Source organism: Myxocyprinus asiaticus, chromosome 7, assembly GCF_019703515.2.
Source record: "Myxocyprinus asiaticus isolate MX2 ecotype Aquarium Trade chromosome 7, UBuf_Myxa_2, whole genome shotgun sequence".
NCBI lineage: Eukaryota > Metazoa > Chordata > Actinopteri > Cypriniformes > Catostomidae > Myxocyprinus > Myxocyprinus asiaticus.
Genome location: NC_059350.1, coordinates 13,992,869 through 14,015,195, shown reverse-complemented (window position 1 = coordinate 14,015,195; position 22,327 = coordinate 13,992,869). Strand labels below are relative to the sequence as shown.

Genomic DNA, 22,327 nt, shown 5'->3' with positions numbered 1-22,327 from the left:
GTAATCAAAATACTTTTTGAAAGTAACTGTATTCTAATTACCAATGATTTAAATTGTAACTGTAGTGGAATACAGTTACTTATATTTTGTATTTTAAATATGTAATCCTGTTACATGTATTCCATTACTCCCCAACACTGAACACAGGGTCACCAACATCACAGAGGAAACACTCTTTTACCTGGACAAGTGGGAAAAGGTGTGGTCATATTGTGGAATGTGACTTTTGTTCCAAAGATCATGAAGAGCTCTTTGTTTGGGATACTAAAATTAAACAGCACATTTCTTGAAAGATGCATTAATCTAGATAATTATTACCCTTGGCAAAAAGGTTGGAAACAATTTAAGATTTAAGTTGTAAGAAACTATGTACAGTATATGCACTGTAAGAAACAGTTGTGGTATAATGAAAAAAGGGGTTACATTTAAATTTGTTATGCCAAAATGTGGTTTTGCCCCAATTACAACTCATTTCACACACTCAAGACACAGCAGAAATCAAGGTTTGTTACACCACGCTTCCTGTATTTCTAGAAAGGCTTGCATATTGTATCACTAGTTCTTTCTGTCATCTCATCCAGAGTAAGCCTTGGTCAAGTTAGCGGTATATGTTCTAGTTAGCTAAAACTATTCTGGTGGATACAAAATACTTTGTATTTCCAGTCTTGCATTGAACATCCATTTTGTGTTCTGTATTCAATCTCAGTGAAACAAAAGATTCAAAATCATTTATTTTTTAAGTGTGTGATATAATTGCATTATCTTAAAGGCACTCCTTTCTCAATAATGTAATTCTCCCATCATGGTTAATCATTTGCTGGGTTCTTATTGCATGACAGCTTCCGAAACACTGAGATATGACATTGTGTATGTGTATATATAATCAGAACCCAACAAGGATTCAGTTTTAGAAGTAGTACAGGAGCAATTGAGAGGGTAAGGAAAATCATGAATTCATTTATTTTCTCATTTTTATCCATTCACATAAAATGTGATATTATATTTGATTATTTATATTTGTTCTGTGTTAAGTTTTAAATTTCTTAAGACATTATTATTTAAAGACTGGGTTTGGAACAACATGAGGAAACGATGACAGAGTTTTTATCCATTTAACTATGTAGTAGAGTTGTTCTCTACTCAGCCATGCATTACTTAAGATAGAATTTTGTCCACTTAATTCAGATGATCATGAAGGTGAGCATTGTGGCCCTGATGGCATTTCTGGTGTCCCGGGCTCAGGCATTCTTATCAGTTGGGGGTAACGGAAACACTCATGTGACCATTACTGGAAGTGCTGTAATGGCAAAGATCTATGAGGTGTGTGAAGCAGTGGCTGAAAATGAGGGAAGAGAATTCAAACCAACAGTAAGTATGTTTGTGTATATTTACATCTTGTGTGTTTGTATGTGAACACATATTCAATGCAGCAAGTGCTGGACTTCAAATAGCAATCATTAAGTTGAAGGAATAGAAAAATTCAAGAAATAAAGAGAGAATTCTGTCATAATTTGCTCACAGTCATGTCGTTCCTAATCAAAATGCTTTTTTCTTTTCTTTAATGGAACACAAAAGGAGACATTTTAGAGATTGTTTATGCTGCTCTTTTGAAAGCCTATTGTGACAAGATGCTGTCTAACTTCAAAACGAGAAAACAGAACGATAAAAGATAAAAGTGGACTATATGACTCATGTAGTTCAAGCCATTACGAAAGTCATGCGAAAGCTTTGTGGAAGGAACGAACCAAACTGTTAAGTTATTATTCAATAAAAACTTGGAATTTAGTGCACAAAATGAAGAGAAATTATGACAATGATTGTTTCAAAATTGTTTTAATTGACCAGCTGTGGATTATAAAATAATCTCACTTTGTTTTCTCTGAGCATAGTTCAGCCAAACCTGTCAGTCACAGAAGAGATCATAGTCATAAGAGACTTTATTTCTGACAAAACTCGAAGTGTAGTACATTTGCTCTTGCATTTTGCCGTTGCTGGGCAGTATTCCTTACATTTTTTTAATTTCACACAGGGTTCGTCAGCAGAAGAGCTGCTACATGCCTGCCTGGGTACGGCAACGGGTGAGGTTTCAGGTGCCAAGTTTCGTACGGCTCTGAATCAGATCTACATGCAGAACAGCTATGTGGACCGTGACTTGATGGGCAGTGCACCACACCACTTCAATAACGAGGCCTTTGGCGAGGGACGCAACCTTATCACTCGGGGGACAGCAGCCATTAAAGCTAATGTCCACACTAACAACCTTCAATCTGCCCGAGAGACACTGGGGCGAGTGTGTCACACACTGCAGGTGGGGAAGAAAAAACATTTACTTTTATGAAACATATCATAATAAAAATACAAAAATAAATAAAAACAATTTCACCCAAAAATGAAAATTCTTTATCTTAATCTATTTTAATTTACTCACCCTGATGTCGTTGCAAACCCATTTGCTGTTCTTTTTTTTCTGTGGAATGAAAAAGGAGACATTTTGAAGAATCTTTGTTTAGTTATTTGCATAAATACAACAACGGTTTATAGCGTTTATAAGTTCCAAAAGGACAAAAAAAAAAAAAAAAAAAAAAAAACACAATAAAAGTGGTCAGTACAAATTATGTGTTATATACCAAGCCTTCTTAACTCATATTATTGCTTTATGAGAAGAATATACCAAAATGTATTATATTTTTACTGATAATCGTACCTTATATAGAGTGTATATGTAACGAATGAGGCTGGTATCCATTCAGCCGACCGCCAGAGGGAGCCCTCTCCCGAATACTAGCCATGAACTGTTTCTTCTACATTTACTTCCTGTTTGCACTGTATAAATAGCCATGCCTTTCCATAGATACTTTGTGAAGTATTGCCAGTTATTTCACTGCCTTACTGAGCGTTTTTCCATTGCCTGTTCATTGCCTTCTTGTTATGACAATTGTGCCTGTTTTATTGGATGGCCTATTGTTGGATTACTGTTGCTTTGTTTGCCTGGTTGGACTGATTACTTGTCCCTACTACTTTGCCTGCTTCATCGACTACGTCTCTGACTTGTGTTTTGGATTTGTCTGCTGAGTTTATTAAACTTCCTGCATTTGGATTTTACCTTCTCTATGTCGAGTCCTTCACAGAATACTTCGCCACTGATGAATCCAGCGTAAGTTTCCCAGCTCCAGGCTGCCTTCGCTTACCAGAGCAAACTTCTCAAAGGTTACCAAGAGCAACTGAACACCCTAAGAGCTGCAAATGAGAGCCTCACCCTCTACATCCACTCTCTTCCATCCACTCAAGCTACACCGGTAACATTCGCTCTTCCTGATAAGTTTGATGGCTCAGCAGAGAAATGTAAGGGATTTCTATGTCAATGTAGAATATATTTCTCCAATCAACCAGAGTCATTCAGCCAGGATCTAAAGAAATGCGCATTTATGATGACATTGTTTACCGGAAAAGCTTTAGACTGGGCCTCTGCTATTTGAGAGAATGATCGGCAACTCCAAACTTCATTCGATTACTTCGCTTCACAGATCCATGGAGTGTTTGAATACCCAGAGGGAGGTAAAAATGTTTCTGTTCAGCTGCTTCATTTATGACAGGGTTCACGTCCTGCAGCTGACTTCGCTAGTCACTTCAGGACATTAGCGGCTCAAAGTGGATAGAATGATATCGCTCTCAAGACTGTTTTCAGAGAGGGACTGAACCACAATCTGCAGGCCGAACTTGCATGCAAGGGTGAGGATTCAACTCCCACAGAATTCATTTCGTTGGCTGTAAAGATTGATAATTCACTGCGTAATTCACCACGTTCAAAGACTAGCCCCAAGTCACAACCATCAGTCTATAGTCAAGTCCAGGCATGCCCCAAAGCCCCTGAACCTATGCAGATCACCTATGTTAGAGTTTCTATTGAAGAACACGATCGTCATCATAATGGAGGACTATGTTACTACTGTGGTGAAAGGAGTCATCAAAATTCTGCATGCCCTAACAAAGGCAAGAAATATCACAGCTCAAGTGCAAAAGTGAGTACCAAGAATATTTCATCTCCCATACACCAGTTTTTTTTTTCTTCCCATTGAACTCTCGTTTGATAAACTCAAATGTGTTTCTGCATTGGTTGACTCCAATGGGGCTGCTGTAAATTTGATTAATCAAGATCTTGTGCATGAACTCCATATCCCAACAGTACCTTGTATACCCACCATAAACATCACTGCTGTGGATAATGCACCCATCGGCACAGGCATCACTCAACAAACTGTTCCAGTGACACTACGAATTGTTTCTGTGTGAAATAATCAAGATCTATGTTATCAACTCACCCAAGCATATCCTCATCCTGGGTCTTCCATGGCTGGCTGTCCACGATCCCATCATCTCCTGGAACCGGGGTGAGCTAAAACAATGGTCAGATTACTGCCATTCAAATTGTCTTCATGTCACAGTAACCATGCCATGTTTGACCACTAGCATTTTCTTAAGTTTTGTAAAATCAAGGCAACTCAGCTACTCCCTCATTGTCCATGGGACTGCGCCATTGAGTTACTGCCCAAAATGGCACCTCCCATGAGCAAAGCTTATCCGTTATCAAGCCCTGAATCCATGGCCATGGAAAAATACGTCGAGGAGGCTCTAGCTTCAGGCTTCATTCGTCCTTCCACCTCACCAGCTGCAGCAGGCTTTTTCTTCATTGAGAAAAAAGATGGAGGGCTTCGTCCATGTATTGATTACCGAGGTTTGAACACCGTAACAATCAAATACAGGTACCCACTCCCTCTTGTTCCATCTGCGCTAGAACAACTATGTGAAGCATGCATCTACACTAAGCTTGATTTGAGAAGTGCTTACAATCTCATTCGTATTAGAGGAAATGATGAGTGGAAAACCGCATTCATCATCACTAGGGGGTACTATGAGTACCAGGTGATGCCTTATGGCCTGGCCAACGCACCAGCTGTGTTCCAATCATTCATTAATGAAATCTTCAGAGACCTCCTCAACAAGTGTCATAGCCTACATCAACGACATAATCATTTACTCCCAAGATAAAGCACAACATTTCAAAGATGTCAAGATGGTCCTCTCACACCTTCGGAAGCACCAACTCTATGTGAAAGCAAAGAAATGTGATTTCCACAACCCAAACAACATTCTTGGGGTATATCATCAGTCATAAAGGTGTTGAGATGGATAATTCCAAGATCCAGGCAGTTACAGAATGGCCAAGACCCAATACTGTTAAAGAGTTACAATGTTTTCTGGGCTTTGAACTTTTACGGAAGGTTTATCCGCAACTACAGTCTCATCTCTGCCCTTTTGACATCACTGCTTAAAGGCAAACTATCCAAATTAACATGGAGTAACTCTGCTCAAAAGGCCTTCGAAGCCCTTAAGACAAGTTTCACGACTGTCCCCATTTTCAAGCACCCCGATCCTAACCAACCGTTTATAGTGGAAGTTGATGCATCAGACTGTGGCATCGGGGCGGTTCTCTCTCAACGCCACCGTAACCCTGGAAAAAGTTATCCTTGTGCCTTCTCACGCAAACTGAACTCTGCTGAAAGGAACTATGATGTTGGAAACAAAGAGTTACACTCCATGAAATCTGCGTTAGAGTGGCGCTACTGGCTTGAAGGTTCTGTCCATCCATTTCAAGTAATCATTGACCATAAAAACCTTGAATACCTCAAGGGAGCAAATCGACTCGACCCACAACAAGCCCGATGGTCACTCTTTACAAGGTTCCAATTCACAGTCACTTACCGCCCTGGCAGTAAGAACAGCAAAGCTGATACTCTTTCCCGTCATCACGATCCTCCTCACAACAAACCTCAAAATGAGTCCATATTACCACCTTCCTTCATCGAACCCATAAGCTGGGACATCATGGAAGAAATCCAAAGAGCCCAACAGACAGACCCTGCACCACCAGAAAGCCCCCCAACAAAATAGTATGTACCACGCACTCTACGCCAAAGAACGATACAAGGGAGGTATGGATCCATTAGCACTGGACACCCTGGCATCCAAAGGACTATAAGCTTGGTACGTAACTAATTCTGGTGGCCTTCACTCGATGACACTGCATATGTTAAGGCATATCAAGTTTGTGCACAGTCAAAAACCCCCAGAGAACTGCCAGCTGGCCTTCTACAACCACTGCCTATCCCTCAGACCCTGGTCCCACCTGTCCATTGACTTCTTCACTGATCTGCCAAACTCCAATGGGTATACCACCATATTTGTTATCACTGATCGTTTCTCAAAGTCATGTAGATTAATCCCCACGAAAGGTCTACCCACTGCCATGGAGACCGCTAACACTTTTCCACCAAGTTTTCAGGATCTATGGCCTGCCAGAAGACAATGTGTCTGATTGGGGACCCCAGTTCACCTCCAGAGTCTGGCAGGCCTTCTGCAAGCAGCTAGACATCAATGTCAGCCTCACGTCTGGATATCATCCTCAAGCAAATGGACAGGTGGAGAGGCTGAACCAAGAGATAGGCAGATATCTCAGATCGTACTGCAGTCGTGAGCAGCAGAAGTGGAGCGACTTCCTCCCATGGGTGGAATATGCCCAGAACTCCCTCACTCACTCCTCTACTGGACTCACTCCCTTCCAGTGTGTGCTGGGCTACCAACCTCCAATGTTCCCTTGGTCAGGTGAACCCTCTACGGTGCCAGCGGTAGATGATTGGATCAGGCGTAGCGAGTAGGTGTGGGACAGCGCGTACATCCCAACGGATCCAAGCTGATCAGAGGCATCCCCACCTCAACTACTAGCCTGTTCAGAGGGTCTGGTTATCCACAATGGGACCTCAAGTTGTGGCTACCCTGCAGGAAGCTCAGCCCCAGGTATGTTGGTCTGTTCAGAATTATTAGACAGATCAATCCTGTAACATACCGATTGGAGCTTCCTACTAACTAAGGCATCTCTCCCTCCTTTCATGTGTCCTCGCTGAAACCAGTCCACCCGGCATCTGACCCCGGAACCACGGATCCAGAGCCTCCTCCATTGGAGATCAACGGATCACCTGCATACATGGTTAAGGAAATCACGGACTCTCGTCGTCGAGGGGGGCCAGATGCAGTACCTGGTAGACTGGGAAGGCTACGGTCTGGAGGAGAGATCATGGGTAGCTGCCAAAGACATACTGGATCCATCCTTGAACCATGACTTCCACCAAGGGCACCCGAATCGTCCTGCACCACGACCAAGGGGATGACCCAGAAGGAGAACACCAGGAATTGTTCGTGGGGTGGGGGGGGTTTGTAACGAATGAGGCTGGTATTCATTCAGCTGACCGCCAGAGGGAGCCCTCTCCCGAATACTAGCCATGAACTGTTTCTTCTGCATTTACTTCCTGTTTTTGCTGTATAAATAGCCATGCCTTTCCATAGATGCTTTCCGAAGTATTTCTGGTTATTTCACTGCCTTACCAACTGTTTCCATTGCTTGATTTTCTTTGTTTGCCTGGTTGGACTGATAACCTGTCACTACTACTTTGCCTGCTTCATCGACTATGTCTCTGCCTTGTGTTTTGGAGTTTATTAAACTTCCTGCATTTGGATTCTACCTTTTGCCTCCCTCACAGTATATAGTGCAGAAATCATATGGACTTTTTTTGTTCTTTAAGAGCCTTAACAGACGTGGTCACCATGAACTGTTGTATATAAAAAAATAAAAACTGCATAAAGATTCTTCTAAATTTCTGCTTTGTGTTCCATGGAAAAAATAACAGCATAATGAGTAAATTATAGTTTTTTTTTTTTGGGTGAACTATTCCATTAAAAATGATTCCATTGAACTAGATGAAGCAAGGTGTAAAATAATTTGGTAAAATTAGTGCTTAACATGTAACAAGATCTAAATAAGCATTCATTATTTTTTTTATTTTTTATTTTTATTTTTTTCAGGATTTTTATAGCCACAGTAACTGGGTTGAACTAGGTAACAAAAGTCCATATGCCATCCTCATCAGACCAGATCTCACCATTGAGAACATTGCAGGTACAGACAGGCGTGGGTGTGATTTACGAGACAGTCAAATGCGGGGAAAAAATAAGATTACGCCATTCTGTAGGCTTTTATTGTTAATGTGTTCAAGTGTAATAGCTCAATCTAAAATCAATCTTTAAGATGATAACTAAAGATAAGAGAACAAATGGTTCATCACTGATAAGATGAATAATAGTGAACAGGTGACACCAGAGAGTAAATATCATACTGTATGAGATTACATTGAAATAAATTAGTCACGCCCCAAAAGAAGTTAAATTAGAATTTGTATTGGAATGACACAAATGACAGTAGTTTACTGAATTTATAGAAATTCAAAACCATCATACAAAGGTTTTGTGACAAAATAGAATTAATTCATTTTAAAATGATGTTAAATTTGTTTATTTTTAATGCCAATTTACTGGATATTTAGTGTATATATATATATATATATATTTTTTTTTTCTAAACTGATTGGACATATTTTAACTAAGTTCAGTACTTTCAAACAATTAACACGGCCATCAAAAAATACAGCTGCACAAAATGTCCAACACATGCTGTTTTCAACCATCTTTATAAACGTAAATGTTGACATCGCAATTTGTGGTAAATCAGAGTATTCTGGGAAATGAAGCACTATTCTACCATGATTTATCAGATACACAGGTAAATGTCTAAACTTGGGCATTACTGCCTGCCGCACCTCTGCCGGTGCCTTCAGTTGTCCAGCAACGGGGTCATCAGCTGAGAGCCACCTATCACGGATGTTTCGCCCCTTTAATCCCGGAACATCTCCTGGTGGTGGGGCAGTGGTCAGGGACATCTCCCTGCCACCCTCCACAGCTGAACATCAGATCCTTTCGATTGCCTCTCATTCTTGCTTTCCCATCAAGACATTTATTCGACTTCCATAAATTCAATTTGAATTAAAATTATACATACTGATTGCAACAGTACCTCAGTTCAAATGTAATTCAAATTCAGGAATTGAATTTTAATTTCAAAGTCGTTCTCATTTCAATTCTTAATTGATAATAACCCTGATGTATATATATGCATATGTGTTTGCATGCAGATGTTACAATGCCAACATGCAGTGACTGTGCCAGTGGCAAATGTCCAAACCCGCTTCTGCCTGCCATTCTGAACGGGAGGTATCTCACTTCGGGATACATGGGCTTGTTCTCTTCTGACAAACCTCAGGGTGAGGAAACAATACATAGATTTACACCAATAGTCCACACACAGCATTCTGTTCTTGAATAATACCGATGTTATACTATCATTACATCTCTCTGGCAAAGGTAAATGTAGCCATGGTGGGGATACTGATCTCAGCAGTAGCCAGAATCCTCGTGGTGGGATCAATAAAGATGAGCGCCTTCCCTATAATGCTCATCTACACAATACTGCTGCAAACCTGGCATCTGAGGCCACCCTGGACCTGCTAGAAGATATCCGTGGTGCCATAGGAAACAAGGACTACCTTCGGTAAGGGAGTCGATTACTTGTAAACCTCTATACTGCAAAAAAAAAAAAAAAAAAAAAAAATTCTTAATCAGTATTTTGCCTGGTTTTTCAGTAAAAATATCTAAACATCCTTAAAATACGATACATTTACTTGAGAAGCAAAATGACCAAGATATTAAGTTTTGTTTTTAGAGAAATGTAACCAATTTTTTTGCAATTTATTCTTAAAAAAATAAATAATAATAATAATAATTGTGTACCCTTTAAATTAAGTATTTATTTTTAATTTGATTATTTTTTGATTTATTGGGTCCCCCATTGGAATTATTTTTTGTTATAAACCTCACTAAATTGTCTAATTGTCTGAAAACATGATGTAATATCTTAGTCATTTTGCTTCACAAGTAAATGTATCTTGTTTTAAAAATGTTTATATACTGTATTCTTTAGTGGTAAGCAAGAAATAAATAGTAAGCAAATTATTTTTGCAACATACGCAAACTGTCAAAAAGTTTGAAAGTTTCGTACTGTATGTTTGTGAGGACACACAACAGAGCAACTTGCTCTCTTTGTGTTCTTTCTCATTTGTAAGCCACTAAAAGTGTCTAAATGTAATGTAAATGTCTTAATGTGTTGAAATTGTTGCATTTAAAACGAACCATTAATCAACATATTTCTCCCTCTCTTTCTCTTTCTGTCAGGCTGATGGGTATCGCACGATCTGCAGTGCTGGTCTTTGTCATTGACACTACAGGCAGTATGTCACAAGACATTGCAGAGGCCAAAAGAGTCACTTACAACATCATCGACAGTAAGAAAGGAACTCAAGATGAACCATCTGAATATATTTTGGTGCCGTTTAACGATCCAGGTGAGTCCAAAAACATTTCCTGAAACATACTTTTTGTCTTATTAGTTGCAATAAAACAAAAAGTAATCAGACATAGCCCAAATAGAATTACATATATATTTAATCTATATAAATTTGTAGATTTTGGACCCCTAATAAGGACCACAGACCCAGATGTGATGAAGTCTGAGATCTCCAAGCTCAGCGCTACAGGGGGTGGGGACATCCCAGAAATGTGCCTGTCAGCAATTCAGGTACTGTGTTGTTTGGGACTCAAGTTGTTCCAAACCCATATGATATTCTGTCTTATGTGGAACACAAAAGCAGATGTTTTAATGTGCAGTGGTTAGTTCCTCACTTTAAAACAAAAAAGGACCCAAAAGTATCATAAAAGGCGGCTCCATGTGGCGCGTGCATCATATTCCAAGTCTTTTGAAGTCATATGATATGTTTTGGTGAAAAATAGGCCAAAATGTATGTCACTTTTCAGTAGATATTTTTGCGTCTGTTGCATGTTCATGAGCGCTATGAAAAAAGTTTGTTCACAGGTGCACGCATTAACATAAGAACCCGAGTTGTTTTTGCATGCGAACCACTGTGAAAGAACTTCTCTCATAGCGCTCATGAACACGCAACAGATGACTACACTACAAGAGTACATTTGTCCAGTGTACCCAATCTTTCTCTTTCTCTCCTCCTTTCTGAATTTCTGTCTCTCTCACAGTTGGCTCTGACAGGTGCTCCATCCTCCTCGCAAATATACGTGTTCACAGATGCCCCAGCTAAGGATACGTTCCTAGAGAAAACCATCACCGCCCTTATCCGCAGCACCAAGTCAACGGTAAAAACATTGTTTAAAAAAAAAAAAAAATCAAAATTCTCAACACGGTGAAATCCATGAACAGTACAGTCCTTACTGAAGTATGCTGCTTGTTGATCATACCATCTTGGCCATCAAACTTTATGTCCCCATCCATTTCCACTTTTCCATCGTACGCTCTCTTTTTTCAGGTGTCTTTCTTAATGACATCAGCAATGAGGAAGAAAAGGGAGTTGCCACGCTCACAGTTTCAGATATATTATGACATGGCCTTGGCCTCTGGGGGTCAAGCCATTGAAGTCTCAAAGTCCCACCTCTCTCAAGCCACTGACATCATTGTTGACACCTCTACTTCTGCCTTGGTATGATGTCTCATACTCAGTATGAAATTGTAAAAGCCTCACAAACAAAACTATTATCCTGTGCATATTGACCAACATGTAACAGGTGCACTCAGTACATTTTTCCGCCTGGCTGCAATGGCAGTTGTCTTGGACTTATACTGACACCTAGTGGGATGGACGCAGCATCATGCAGGAATCCTTTACTGTACCAATGCCACTGTAGAAATTTGCTGTTAGCAGTCAGTCATGATTAATTTGAGCAGAAGTGTCGGATAAGAAGGGAATTATTGAGTAGTAGTTGACTGGTCATGTGATCTCAACATGGCGGCCCACATGAAGCAGCCCAGCACCATATAAAATATATATTTACAGTATTAGGCTACTGATATGACTTGAGTCTTCATGTGATTTACATGATTTTAAACATATTTCTTAAAAGTACTATACATTTCTTTAGGTGTAAAACTTTACTTTAATGAGGAAACAATTACTGAATGCACCTTTAAGAAAAACTTAAGTTTTGAAATGCACAAATCTCTACTTTTCATGAATGTATGCATGCTTTCTTCTTCTGTCAGGTAACAATTTTGCAGTGTTCCAGGAATCCAGGACGTGTAGAGAGTTTTCCCTTCCTGCTGGATGAGTCTATGTCTAACACTACCATCTACATCACAGGGACTGACCTCATATTCACCCTTTACAGCCCCACAGGTAAAATCAGAGGCCAGTTTAGTATGGACAAATGTGAACTGATTGTATTTGTATTATATACATATTTATTCAGACAGTTATTATGTGCATGACCTCAAAGCAAAACATCAAAGTAACAATTCCTCTACTTAAATATTGACTGATATAAAGTGCTTGCTTACAGGTGTGTCTCAAGCTAACACGGTTGCCAGTGGACCTCTGGGAATAATTCAGAAAGTGGGAAACCTGCAACGAATCCAACTGACCGGAACTGACATGGGCCTGTGGAATATTGACATGAAGTCAACAGGGTCCTACACCATAAAAGTAATTGGTGAGCCAATATGTACTGATTTGATAAACCAATCTAAAACCAAGCTATGGGGGTTGTTTACACTTGGTAATTTCATGCATTTTGTACGTTCATAAGTGCAGTTAAAATCGAGTTATAATGCAGTTAGGCTGTTCAAGTATATGTGTCACTATATTTGAAGGAAGGACATTAGCTGAGAAAGTGAAGCTCTTCCAAATCTCCATGGGTAGGCAAATGACTGGATTGTTGCCATTCTTTCCATTAGCTGTTTTTTTCAATTTAATAGCTCGGATTGATGTACTTAGATCGTACACTAATCTGTTTGTGGCTTCGAATAAAGTAAAACTGTTTGCAGTTCCTTGTTTTTCGTCTGTCCATGTCACACATCACCTGTCTCTTTTGGAGCACGTGCACAATGCCTAGCCTATTTATGGTCCGATTAACATGTTTACATGCTAGATGAAGCCAAGCTACAATCGCATTATCTAGGTCTGTTTGTCCGACTTTGCAAAAATCTAACCGGAACGATTTCAATCACCAAATCGTTTACATGATATTTTAAAAAGATAACCCTGCCCAAACGGAACTAAATCAGCATATGGAAGTTTGGGAGCTTTGCAATCCACACATGAGCCAGCAATCATGGGTGTAGCTTCTGCGAATGTTGATGTGGAGTACTGATTAAAAACAAAAGTTGTGGCATTCTGTGGTGTGTTTTGCTTGTATTCATACTCTTTTGTGCCTCTCCAATGTAGACAGGAAAGAAAGCCAAAAAAAAAAAAAAAAAAAAAAAGAAGAGGTTTTGTTACTTTTGTGATTGATTTACCATGTGTTTTTCAGGTCAGAGTGCGATTACATTCATCTATGACTTTGTAGAGGAATTCAAAGGACCACATCCTGGATATGCTGTCATTGATGGACGTCCACCAGCAGGTTTGAAACCTTGTCATGTTTAACTATTAAATAATTCTTAAATAAAGTCAGAAACATACTCTATGAAAATACACAAACGCAGACGCCAGCTACTATATGTAAGCTTGATTTCATGCATAGTTGCGTTCTGAAATGTTTCAGACGCAATTCATGACGATGCAAGTATGCACTGCATTCTCAACACTGCCACAAGGGGTGCTATAGCGGACATTAGTGTGAACTGTCTGCTTTTACAGTGAGTTTTCTCATTCGAGTCAACCACTGTCATGGTGGAGCAACAGTTTGAAAAGAATATTGTCAGTACAGTCAATATATGTATTGCAACTTACCTGAATCACAACACAACTAGTTTTATGGCACAAACTTTTTAAGATAACTCTATCACTCCCTTGAGTATTGAGGTATAACTACATTAACACAAGATTAAGTTTAACCAGTCCAGGCCTTAGCAATGCGTTGGCCAAGTGCTTGTGTCTGTGTCCGCATACGTAAATTATGTTTCTCACAACATAGTTTTGAACTGTATGTATAGATAGAGTTGGTCAGTTGATTCTTTGTTCTTTATTTAGGATTACCAGCTAAGCTGTTGCTAATGCTGACTGGAGAGAAAGGTCCAGAGGTTCTGGAGGTGCAGGAGGTTGCTCTCGTAGACGTGTCAAGGCTCAGAGAGTCTAATGGAACAATAGAGAAAATGGGTAATGGAGATTTCCTAGTTACTGTGAAAGAAGTACCAGAGGGAGAGTTTGTGGTGTTGCTGAAGGGAAGAGACACAACCTCCTCTAGCCTTTTCCAGAGGCAGAGCACCACACAGATGTCTCAGTCCAAAGTCAACATTAAGGTACAAACTGCACCCTTTTTTGGCACATAAACCTTTTTCTTTTAAAATGTGCCTGTTTCTGGATGAATCTTACGGAACTTGTCAAGAAATGACCAGGTCACATTTCATCAAAAGAAAAACAAAATTAAGAAATCATATTTTGCATAAAGAATCAGTGTTGGGTGTAATGCATTACTAAGTAATTAATTACTGTAATTAAATGACTTTTCATTGAAAATAAATGAATAAAGGGATTACTCTTAATTTTTTCAGTTATTTAATTTCAGTTAATTCTGATGTAATTGTGTTAAATACTGTATAGACTATAGAAAAATTCTATATAAAACAATAGTGAATTTAAAATGTTATGTCTAATGTTAAAATGTATGTTTTCTAATTTAATGCAGCCCCCTTAAATTCTTTGGCCAGTTCATGAATAATTTATTTGATTTTATGAGATTTATTTGACAGAATTAAAAGAACAATTTCATGTCTCTCCATATATTTTTCATCTGGTCAAAGTTGATAAGGGTTTTAGAAGTTAATTAGTAATAAGTAATGCAATTACTTTTTAGACAGAGTAATTAGTACAGTAATCTAATTTACACTGTAGAATATGTAATTAGTAGTTAGTAATTCATAACTTTTTTTTTTTTTTTTTTTTAGAGTAAATTACCCAAAACTGTAAAGAAAATGTAGTCTTTGAATTTTATTTTCAGGACTGCAGCGCATCTGCTATTGGTTTCCACATAATTTTTTTAATAATGATTCTCATTACTGTAATACAGTCTTTTTTTTTTTTTCCTGTACTACAGTAAAAACACTGTTCTTCATTTTTTCAAATTAAAACAGTAAAAAAAATAAATAAATAAATATTAAAGGCAGCAAAACAACATGCTACCATGATGTATAACTGCTTGGCTAAAATGTACATACTATTATTATTATTATTATTATTATTACTATTATTATTGTGCTAAGTAATGAGAATCAGGTGGTAAAATTTGCTTATTGTGAAAATAATGTCACAATAAGGCATGTGACAGTATATCGTGTAAATACGGTATATCATGTAATTAAAGTGCACTGTATTGTTATCGTGGGCATTTCAAAATACTGTAAATAATTCTAGAGAACCTTTTAGTCTAATTGTTTAGATCAGGGGTTCTTTTTTTTTTCTCCCCTTTTTCTCCCCAATTTGGAATGCCCAATTCCCAATGCGCTCTTAAGTCCTCGTGGTGGCGTAGTGACTCACCTCAATCCGGGTGGCAGAGGACGAATCTCAGTTGCCTCCGCGTCTGAGACTGTCAACCTGCGCATCTTATCATGTGGCTTGTTGAGCGCGTTACCGTGGAGACATAGTGCGGCATACACGAACAACTCACCATGCGCCCCACCGAGAGCGAACCACATTATAGTGGCCACGAGGAGGTTACCCCATGTGACCGTACCCTCCCTAGAAACTGGGCCAATTTGGTTGCTTAAGAGACCTGGCTGGAGTCACTCAGCACGCCCTGGATTCAAACTCGCATATGTGTCATATATTAGTGCAAATATGATTAGGTAATCATTAACAATCAGTTTAACATTTTCTAAATAATTTGTTTGTCTTTAATTAATTCTGAATTTTGTACGGCATCTCCTAAGAGTCTTCTTTTAAAAGAGACCATTTTTATTTTGAGTATGTCCTTGTCAGGTTTGTGCTCAAAAAATAAGCCACCGGTTAAATTAGTTCACCTAAAAATTGAAAATGTACTTTTACTCACACATTTACTCACTCTTATGTTGTTCAAAACCCATATGCTGTATTTTTTCTTGGAACATAAAAATAGATATATTAAGCAGATCTATTCCATAGAATAACCGTTTATAGTGAGCAGGAGCTGTCGAGCTTCAAAAAGGACAAATACTATAAAGCACTATTAAAGGTTCAGTATAAAGACATCGTAACAGAAGTTCATATGACAAGTGCACTATATTCCAAGCTTTCTGGGGCCATACAACAGCTATGTGTTGCATGGACTACTTTTATGATACATATATATATATATATATATATATATATATATATATATATATATATATATATATATATTGTCACTCTCTCTTTGGACCTTGACAGCAGTGGTCAGTATGAACTGTTTTTGTATGGAAAAGAGCAGCGTTAGTATTCTTGAAGAAAAGATTGATTTAATATTCTATGGGGGAAAAAACACAATGATGGACAACTTGAGGACAGTAAATAATTTTGTGTATTTTCTTTTTGCTAGCTAGCTGACAGTCATGTAATTTTACAGATACATCAGTGATGAAAAGAAATTCAAATTATATTCATCTTGTCTTTTAGACAGCTTAAAAAAAAAATAAAAGATGACTAAAACAGGCAAATTGCTAGCAATGCAGACACAGTGTTTGTCTTGTACTGTGAACTTAAAAAAAACCCAACAACATATCAAATTTTGGTCGCATTTAAAAAAACACATTTAAAGCCTTTATTCAGAAAATTATAATTTTATATATATTTTTTAAATAATTTTATTTTACTATTTTAAAGGACAGAGGTCCATTATATTTGTGACCTCAACCCTTTAGTACAAAAAAAAAGCTTTGTTGACGCTTCTCGCTCTTTTTGATATTTTGTCATCTTTCTGTTTGGCGAGTGTGCACGGTAACAGTGGTGTGTTGTGATGTCAAGTAGAGTGACCTATTGGCTGCATCATCTCTGCTCCTCCACCTCGATTGATATTGCGCTGAGAGACCGAGCATATCAAATGATATTTTGGAACACAGCCGAAAAACAGTCACGGCCAGCGCAACAGTGTGAAAAAGTGCACTTGCTCTTAACAATTTCAGTTACTTTTACTAAGGAAATAATTACACGTATATCTAAATACGTAGTGACCCAACATATATGTCTATGTGACCCAATTTGGGTTGTGACCCATAGTTTAAGAAACGCTGGTTTCGATTTTTTTGATTGCACAGTATTTTTTCTTTCACTCTAAGAGACAATTAGCAAAGTGACAACTAAGATGACAAAGAAAGTGAAATGTTGTTGCCATTTGCAGATAATGTGTAACTTGCTTTCAAGTGGCCGAAGAGTAGTTTGCTAAATCTCAGCTAGCTACACAGTAACGTTTGTGTCTTGTAGTACTAACTAAAATAAATTTGTAATCAACTAATACTATTATAACTGTTATTAATAATGGCAATGTGGCACAATGATGATTTCAATATTAAGTTGAAATCATATGTTGCCATGCAGTGCGAGTGAACTTGCGGTTATTCAATTTGTAGCTAGCACCTAGCTATATATTAGCAACTGGCTTGCTATCCAGAAAAAAAGCATGCATTCGTTTTTTAAATGTTCAGGGTTGTTTTCAAAGCTCTTTGTTTTCTGTTCATTTAAAAGGACAGTTTAGTATTGAAAAATGTAATTAAACTTTTTATTAAGAGAACAACAATAAAGTTTGCTTATCTTGTGATGGGACGATATACCGTGATAAAAGCTTCAGCAATTATCGTGATGTGAAAATTTTATACTGTCACATGACAAGTCACAATTCAAAAATCTCAAGGTTAGGCATTATTTTCTTAATGCAAAATATAATTAATTTTTTGTTTTGAATTTGGGGTAAAATGTAACTTGGCCATCTCTTCTTCAGCCTTCTATTCCTTTCACAGATCATCTAAAAAGCTGTAGTCATTTAGTCAATTTATGAACACAAGGCCAATTCATAGTGCCATTTTATACAATTAAATGTCCTATTGTCTTTTCTTTTATCTATTTTACCACAGGCAATGGTAGGACAGCTCCATGCAGCCAGGACAAGAATTTAAACTAAATTTTACTGTAACAACCAATGGAACTGGTGGTGCCTACACAATTCGTGCAAGGAACGACAAAAGCATCCCTATGAACTATCCATCAACGTAAATGACCTGTTAAACTGTCAAATCTTTTACACTACTTTTGTTATCAAGAACAAAACGAACAAAAAATGTGAGTGCCACACTTGTGTTTCTGTGTCAACACAGGCTTACCCTTGTAAGCGGAGGAAGTGCTCAAGGGACAGTGTCTCTAACTCCTCCTGCAAACACTGTCTCAGGCACAGACGTTACTCTCACTATGGAGGCAGAGGGCCCTGGAGGAAGTGACTCTAATTATGCTGTGCTTCGCCTTTCTGTCCTCTCTAAGGTAAAATCAAAATTCAGCCTGGGATTTTACATAGTAACTGGCCTGTCCTTTTCTGGATATCGCTGACCCCTTCCGCATATCGCAGCACCGTTTTGTGGCGCATTCTGCATAATACGGTGGCCCCATTTTGCGACCGGCCCACTGGGAAAAGTCACGGTTCTCCCAATGGCCAGTCCGCCACTGTCAGCTATCCCTAGCACAGATTAAAATATAAAGTTAATATAATAATGCATCACAAATGCTGTGATCCATTATTATATCAAAAGGAATTTTATTTAAGAGACAGCTTGATGCAAAAATCGATTTCTGACATTTTGTGCTAATTGTGCTGTAGTTCATGTACAGTTGCCTATAATGTTGTCAAAAGAACCAGTACTTCGGTACCAAGTCGGTATTAAAATAAAGATATTGATACCAGTGTTTGTGTGGTACCAGTAGTACCAAGCAGCGTGTGCTCTGTTACTCCTTACAAAATGCAAAGCACAATTAATACAATTTAAATCTGGATTTTTAAACCGTGAAAGGCTGCAATATTTTTCTGCATGAGCTGCATGCTTTAAAAGAATGTGTGAAGCAGACTGCTCATACATTGGAAACGCCACAGATATTTAGAATAATTTCTGTTGCATGAGATGACAAAGCAGAGCACTAATCCACTGTTAAGTGTGCAGCACATGTAGACAATATATTGATGTAATTAAATCACAGCATTTGTGCTTTAATGATCACACCATGTAGAAAACGGTTTATCCATCAAAGGAAGAAGTGAAGCTTTAAAATAAAAGCACGATTCAAAATAAAAGCTAGATGCCTGAAATTGAAGAAATTGCAACATAAATATATTACAACTGTATAGTAAAATGTAATAGTGTAGTAATATTATTAATAATAATAATGTAAATAGTTGTAATAATAAAAATTAAGCAATATATGACAAGCAAGAATGCTGTTATACGTACTGTGTACTGAATAAAATTTGTTAAAAATTTAATGGTATGTTGAAAAGTATTTGTTAATTTTTTTTCTTGTTAAAAGTTTTAAGAATTATTTGATTATAATTTGATTTGATTATATTATGCAAGCTAATATTATCTTTCTGTCCTAAATTCTTCACTTTCACACGTTATTTTAAGGCTTTCTGATTAAAACCACCAGTCCTTATTTTACATGAAGGAAGACCTTTGATATTCTGTGTGAAATGTTTCTTCATTCTGTCATCCCCACTGAAATCACTGTCTCTGTCAATGCGTGTCTTTAACACTGTGTGTACTTTATGAACCTGCAATGAACATGAACATTTGCCATTACGCAAAGGTTATATTAAAGTGAAGCCAGAGTGCTTTGCACTCACTATGAAATCCTAGCTTATATTTTTGTGTGAGTTTGGCGCAAACCGGCAACACGCACTATGGAGCACTTCAGAAACAGTTAATATTCATGCGCTCTTCAGTAGCTTCTCTGAGTTTGGTCAGCGGTATAGCTCAGTGAGACAGATGGAGTATCACATAATGCAATAACACTAGTAAATGCAATGCAAAAACGCAGTGTTCGTGGAATTTCTAGATCCGCTTAAAGTTCCGTCCCGTTTATGGTGCTTATGTTGAGGCGAAGCGGGGAGGGGGCCTACAGGAAGCTGGTGCCCCGGGGCCTCCCAGGGCCATAATCCGTCCCAGTGGTTGCTTTACCTCTCCCTTTTCTGTTTCTTTCAGGTGACCGACTTCACACCTCCAAAATGTGAATTGGTCGGTGTTCAGGGCAATTGCTCCTCCTCCTCTTGCAGCTCATCAAACTGGGAACTGTCTGTCAACATCACAGATGGTAATGGCACAGGTATCGAGAGAATTACCATCCAGCAAGGCAGTGGAAACCTCACTCAGAATGAAGTGTTAGACGACAATGTAACCGTGGTCATGGGTCTATACGAGGCCTCATGTTGCTCACCTTCTGTGACTTTGTCTGCAGTCGACAAGGTGGGGAACGTTGGCAGATGCACTTACACAATGGAGACCAGTGCAGGCTCTCCGCGCGTCAGCATGTCCCTCCCTCTGTGGGCATGCCTGCTTATATCCGCTATGATTTTGCTATGTGATGCCTTCTCTCTTTGGTGATTCAGAGCTCTTCCAACCAAATACAAAAGCATCCTATCCATTGCTTAATCTTGTCTTAAACATACAAATAAATGTGTTTGCTAATATAGAATTTTACCATTATTTCTGACCAGATAAAGAAAGATATAAAATAGTTTATATGTTGAGGCAAGTTTAATATTAATGCTGACTCATAAACATCTGCGATGACTTCTACTATAAATACACTTTGAAAAAAACATGGTTTGACAGCTTGAATGTACTGTACAACAGTATTTAAAATAAAACCTTAAGTAAAAGTTATACTGTAGGCCTATAGAGTATTTTTGTATATATAAACTATAAACAGACTACTGGTAAAATGCATGTGGTCACATACTAAAATGTGTTAGCCTTCATAGTGTTTTTATTTGCTTTGGATGAGATGGTACATGTTATCACGTAAAAATGCAATCTCTAAGACAATCTAAAGCAGCAATTCAAATGTAAAAATATTAACTGCATTATTAAAAAAAAAAACAAATTCCTTTAAAGCTTTGAGTCTTTTTTTTAAAACTGGGCTTTGCTTTTCATCAAGCACTTCTATGGTTGCTTCAGATGGAATTTCATCTGTTTCAGAATGCAAAAGTCCTGCAGGAACATGCAGTGGAATGCATAGCTGAAAGTGACACAGGTCCCCATTTAAATGTTTGTACGTTTTGGTTTGTGCTTGTGGCCCCCCCTCCCACCACCCCCCCCCCCCCTTCCCTTTTGAACAGATACATTCTTCCTTTGATGTTTCCCCAAATAAATTACTTTCAAAACAAAACTGCTCATTACTGGAATTTATCCAGATGTTTAACTTTTTTTGTGTTTGTAATTCTTATTATTCTTAATTAAATATTAAAATAAATTAAACACTTTATTATTAGTTTATCAATACTGCAACACCATGATGAAAAATTACATTTAATTTATTTTATTAAAATCATCATCAATTAAAGGCAGTACAACAAATGGTACCATGATGTATTAATTTACAGTATAAATACTAATATAGATTTTTGTTTTAAATCATTGAGAAAAGATGTACTTAATTGTCTTGAAAATAATATCATAATACTAAATATATTATTGGTGCCATATGTGCTTTCCCATTTTCCTTTCTTTTGATTTTGGGATAATAATGGGCATATGTTTTTAACAGACTTCGTGAGATTCTTCCTTATATACAGAAGCCAACAGTAATGTATTTTATGAACTTTGATATAAATAAATTAAACATTTTAAGAAATATCCATGTTTCTGTCTTACGACTTTTTTTATTTTCATCTATCTTTTTACAGTGCTGTGGTAGTTTATTATTTGTCATTGCACTATAAACTACTCTGTTTTTGCCATGAAAATAACCTGACATGGCATATACATCCATCCAAATTCCTGTATATTTACAGTACCTAAATGACTTTACACATCATTTTTAGTTTTTCTGGAAAATACTGTACCAATACCCTTTACTACCCTACAAAGGCCAAAACTCAGTAAATAACACTGAAACGGATAAAAAAAATGGCTTTTATTATTTTGATTTTGATTTTGTAGTGACTACATTTTCACATCAAGTTGTTTCTGAATTGTAGCATATGAGCCAAACTCAAGACCTGATTTCAGTCATAACTAAATTTTGCGTTTTGCCTTTACGGGGCAGTATAAATGCTAATTACATTTCCATTTAACCAGTTAGCCTGAAAAGTCAAAGAAAAAGAATCATAATTTAATATTATATCATTTCTTTAAGCAGTTCCCATCACTGTTCAAATTTTA

The 22,327-nt window shown here is 37.7% G+C and overlaps 1 protein-coding gene across 1 annotated transcript; it reads left to right on the top strand.

Moving 5' to 3' along the window:
- The first annotated feature begins 594 nt into the window (after positions 1–594).
- Positions 595–21,050, top strand: LOC127443421 (von Willebrand factor A domain-containing protein 7-like). Its single transcript, XM_051702018.1, has 17 exons — positions 595–936; positions 1,186–1,368; positions 2,030–2,308; positions 7,915–8,008; positions 9,078–9,206; positions 9,307–9,493; positions 10,174–10,343; positions 10,464–10,576; positions 11,047–11,163; positions 11,334–11,504; positions 12,065–12,197; positions 12,361–12,510; positions 13,330–13,422; positions 13,992–14,269; positions 18,048–18,172; positions 18,278–18,437; positions 20,147–21,050. Exons 2-17 carry the CDS (start codon positions 1,186–1,188, stop codon positions 20,543–20,545), a joined length of 2,781 nt encoding a protein of 926 aa, XP_051557978.1. The 5' UTR covers positions 595–936; the 3' UTR covers positions 20,546–21,050.
- Positions 21,051–22,327: the final 1,277 nt, after the last annotated feature.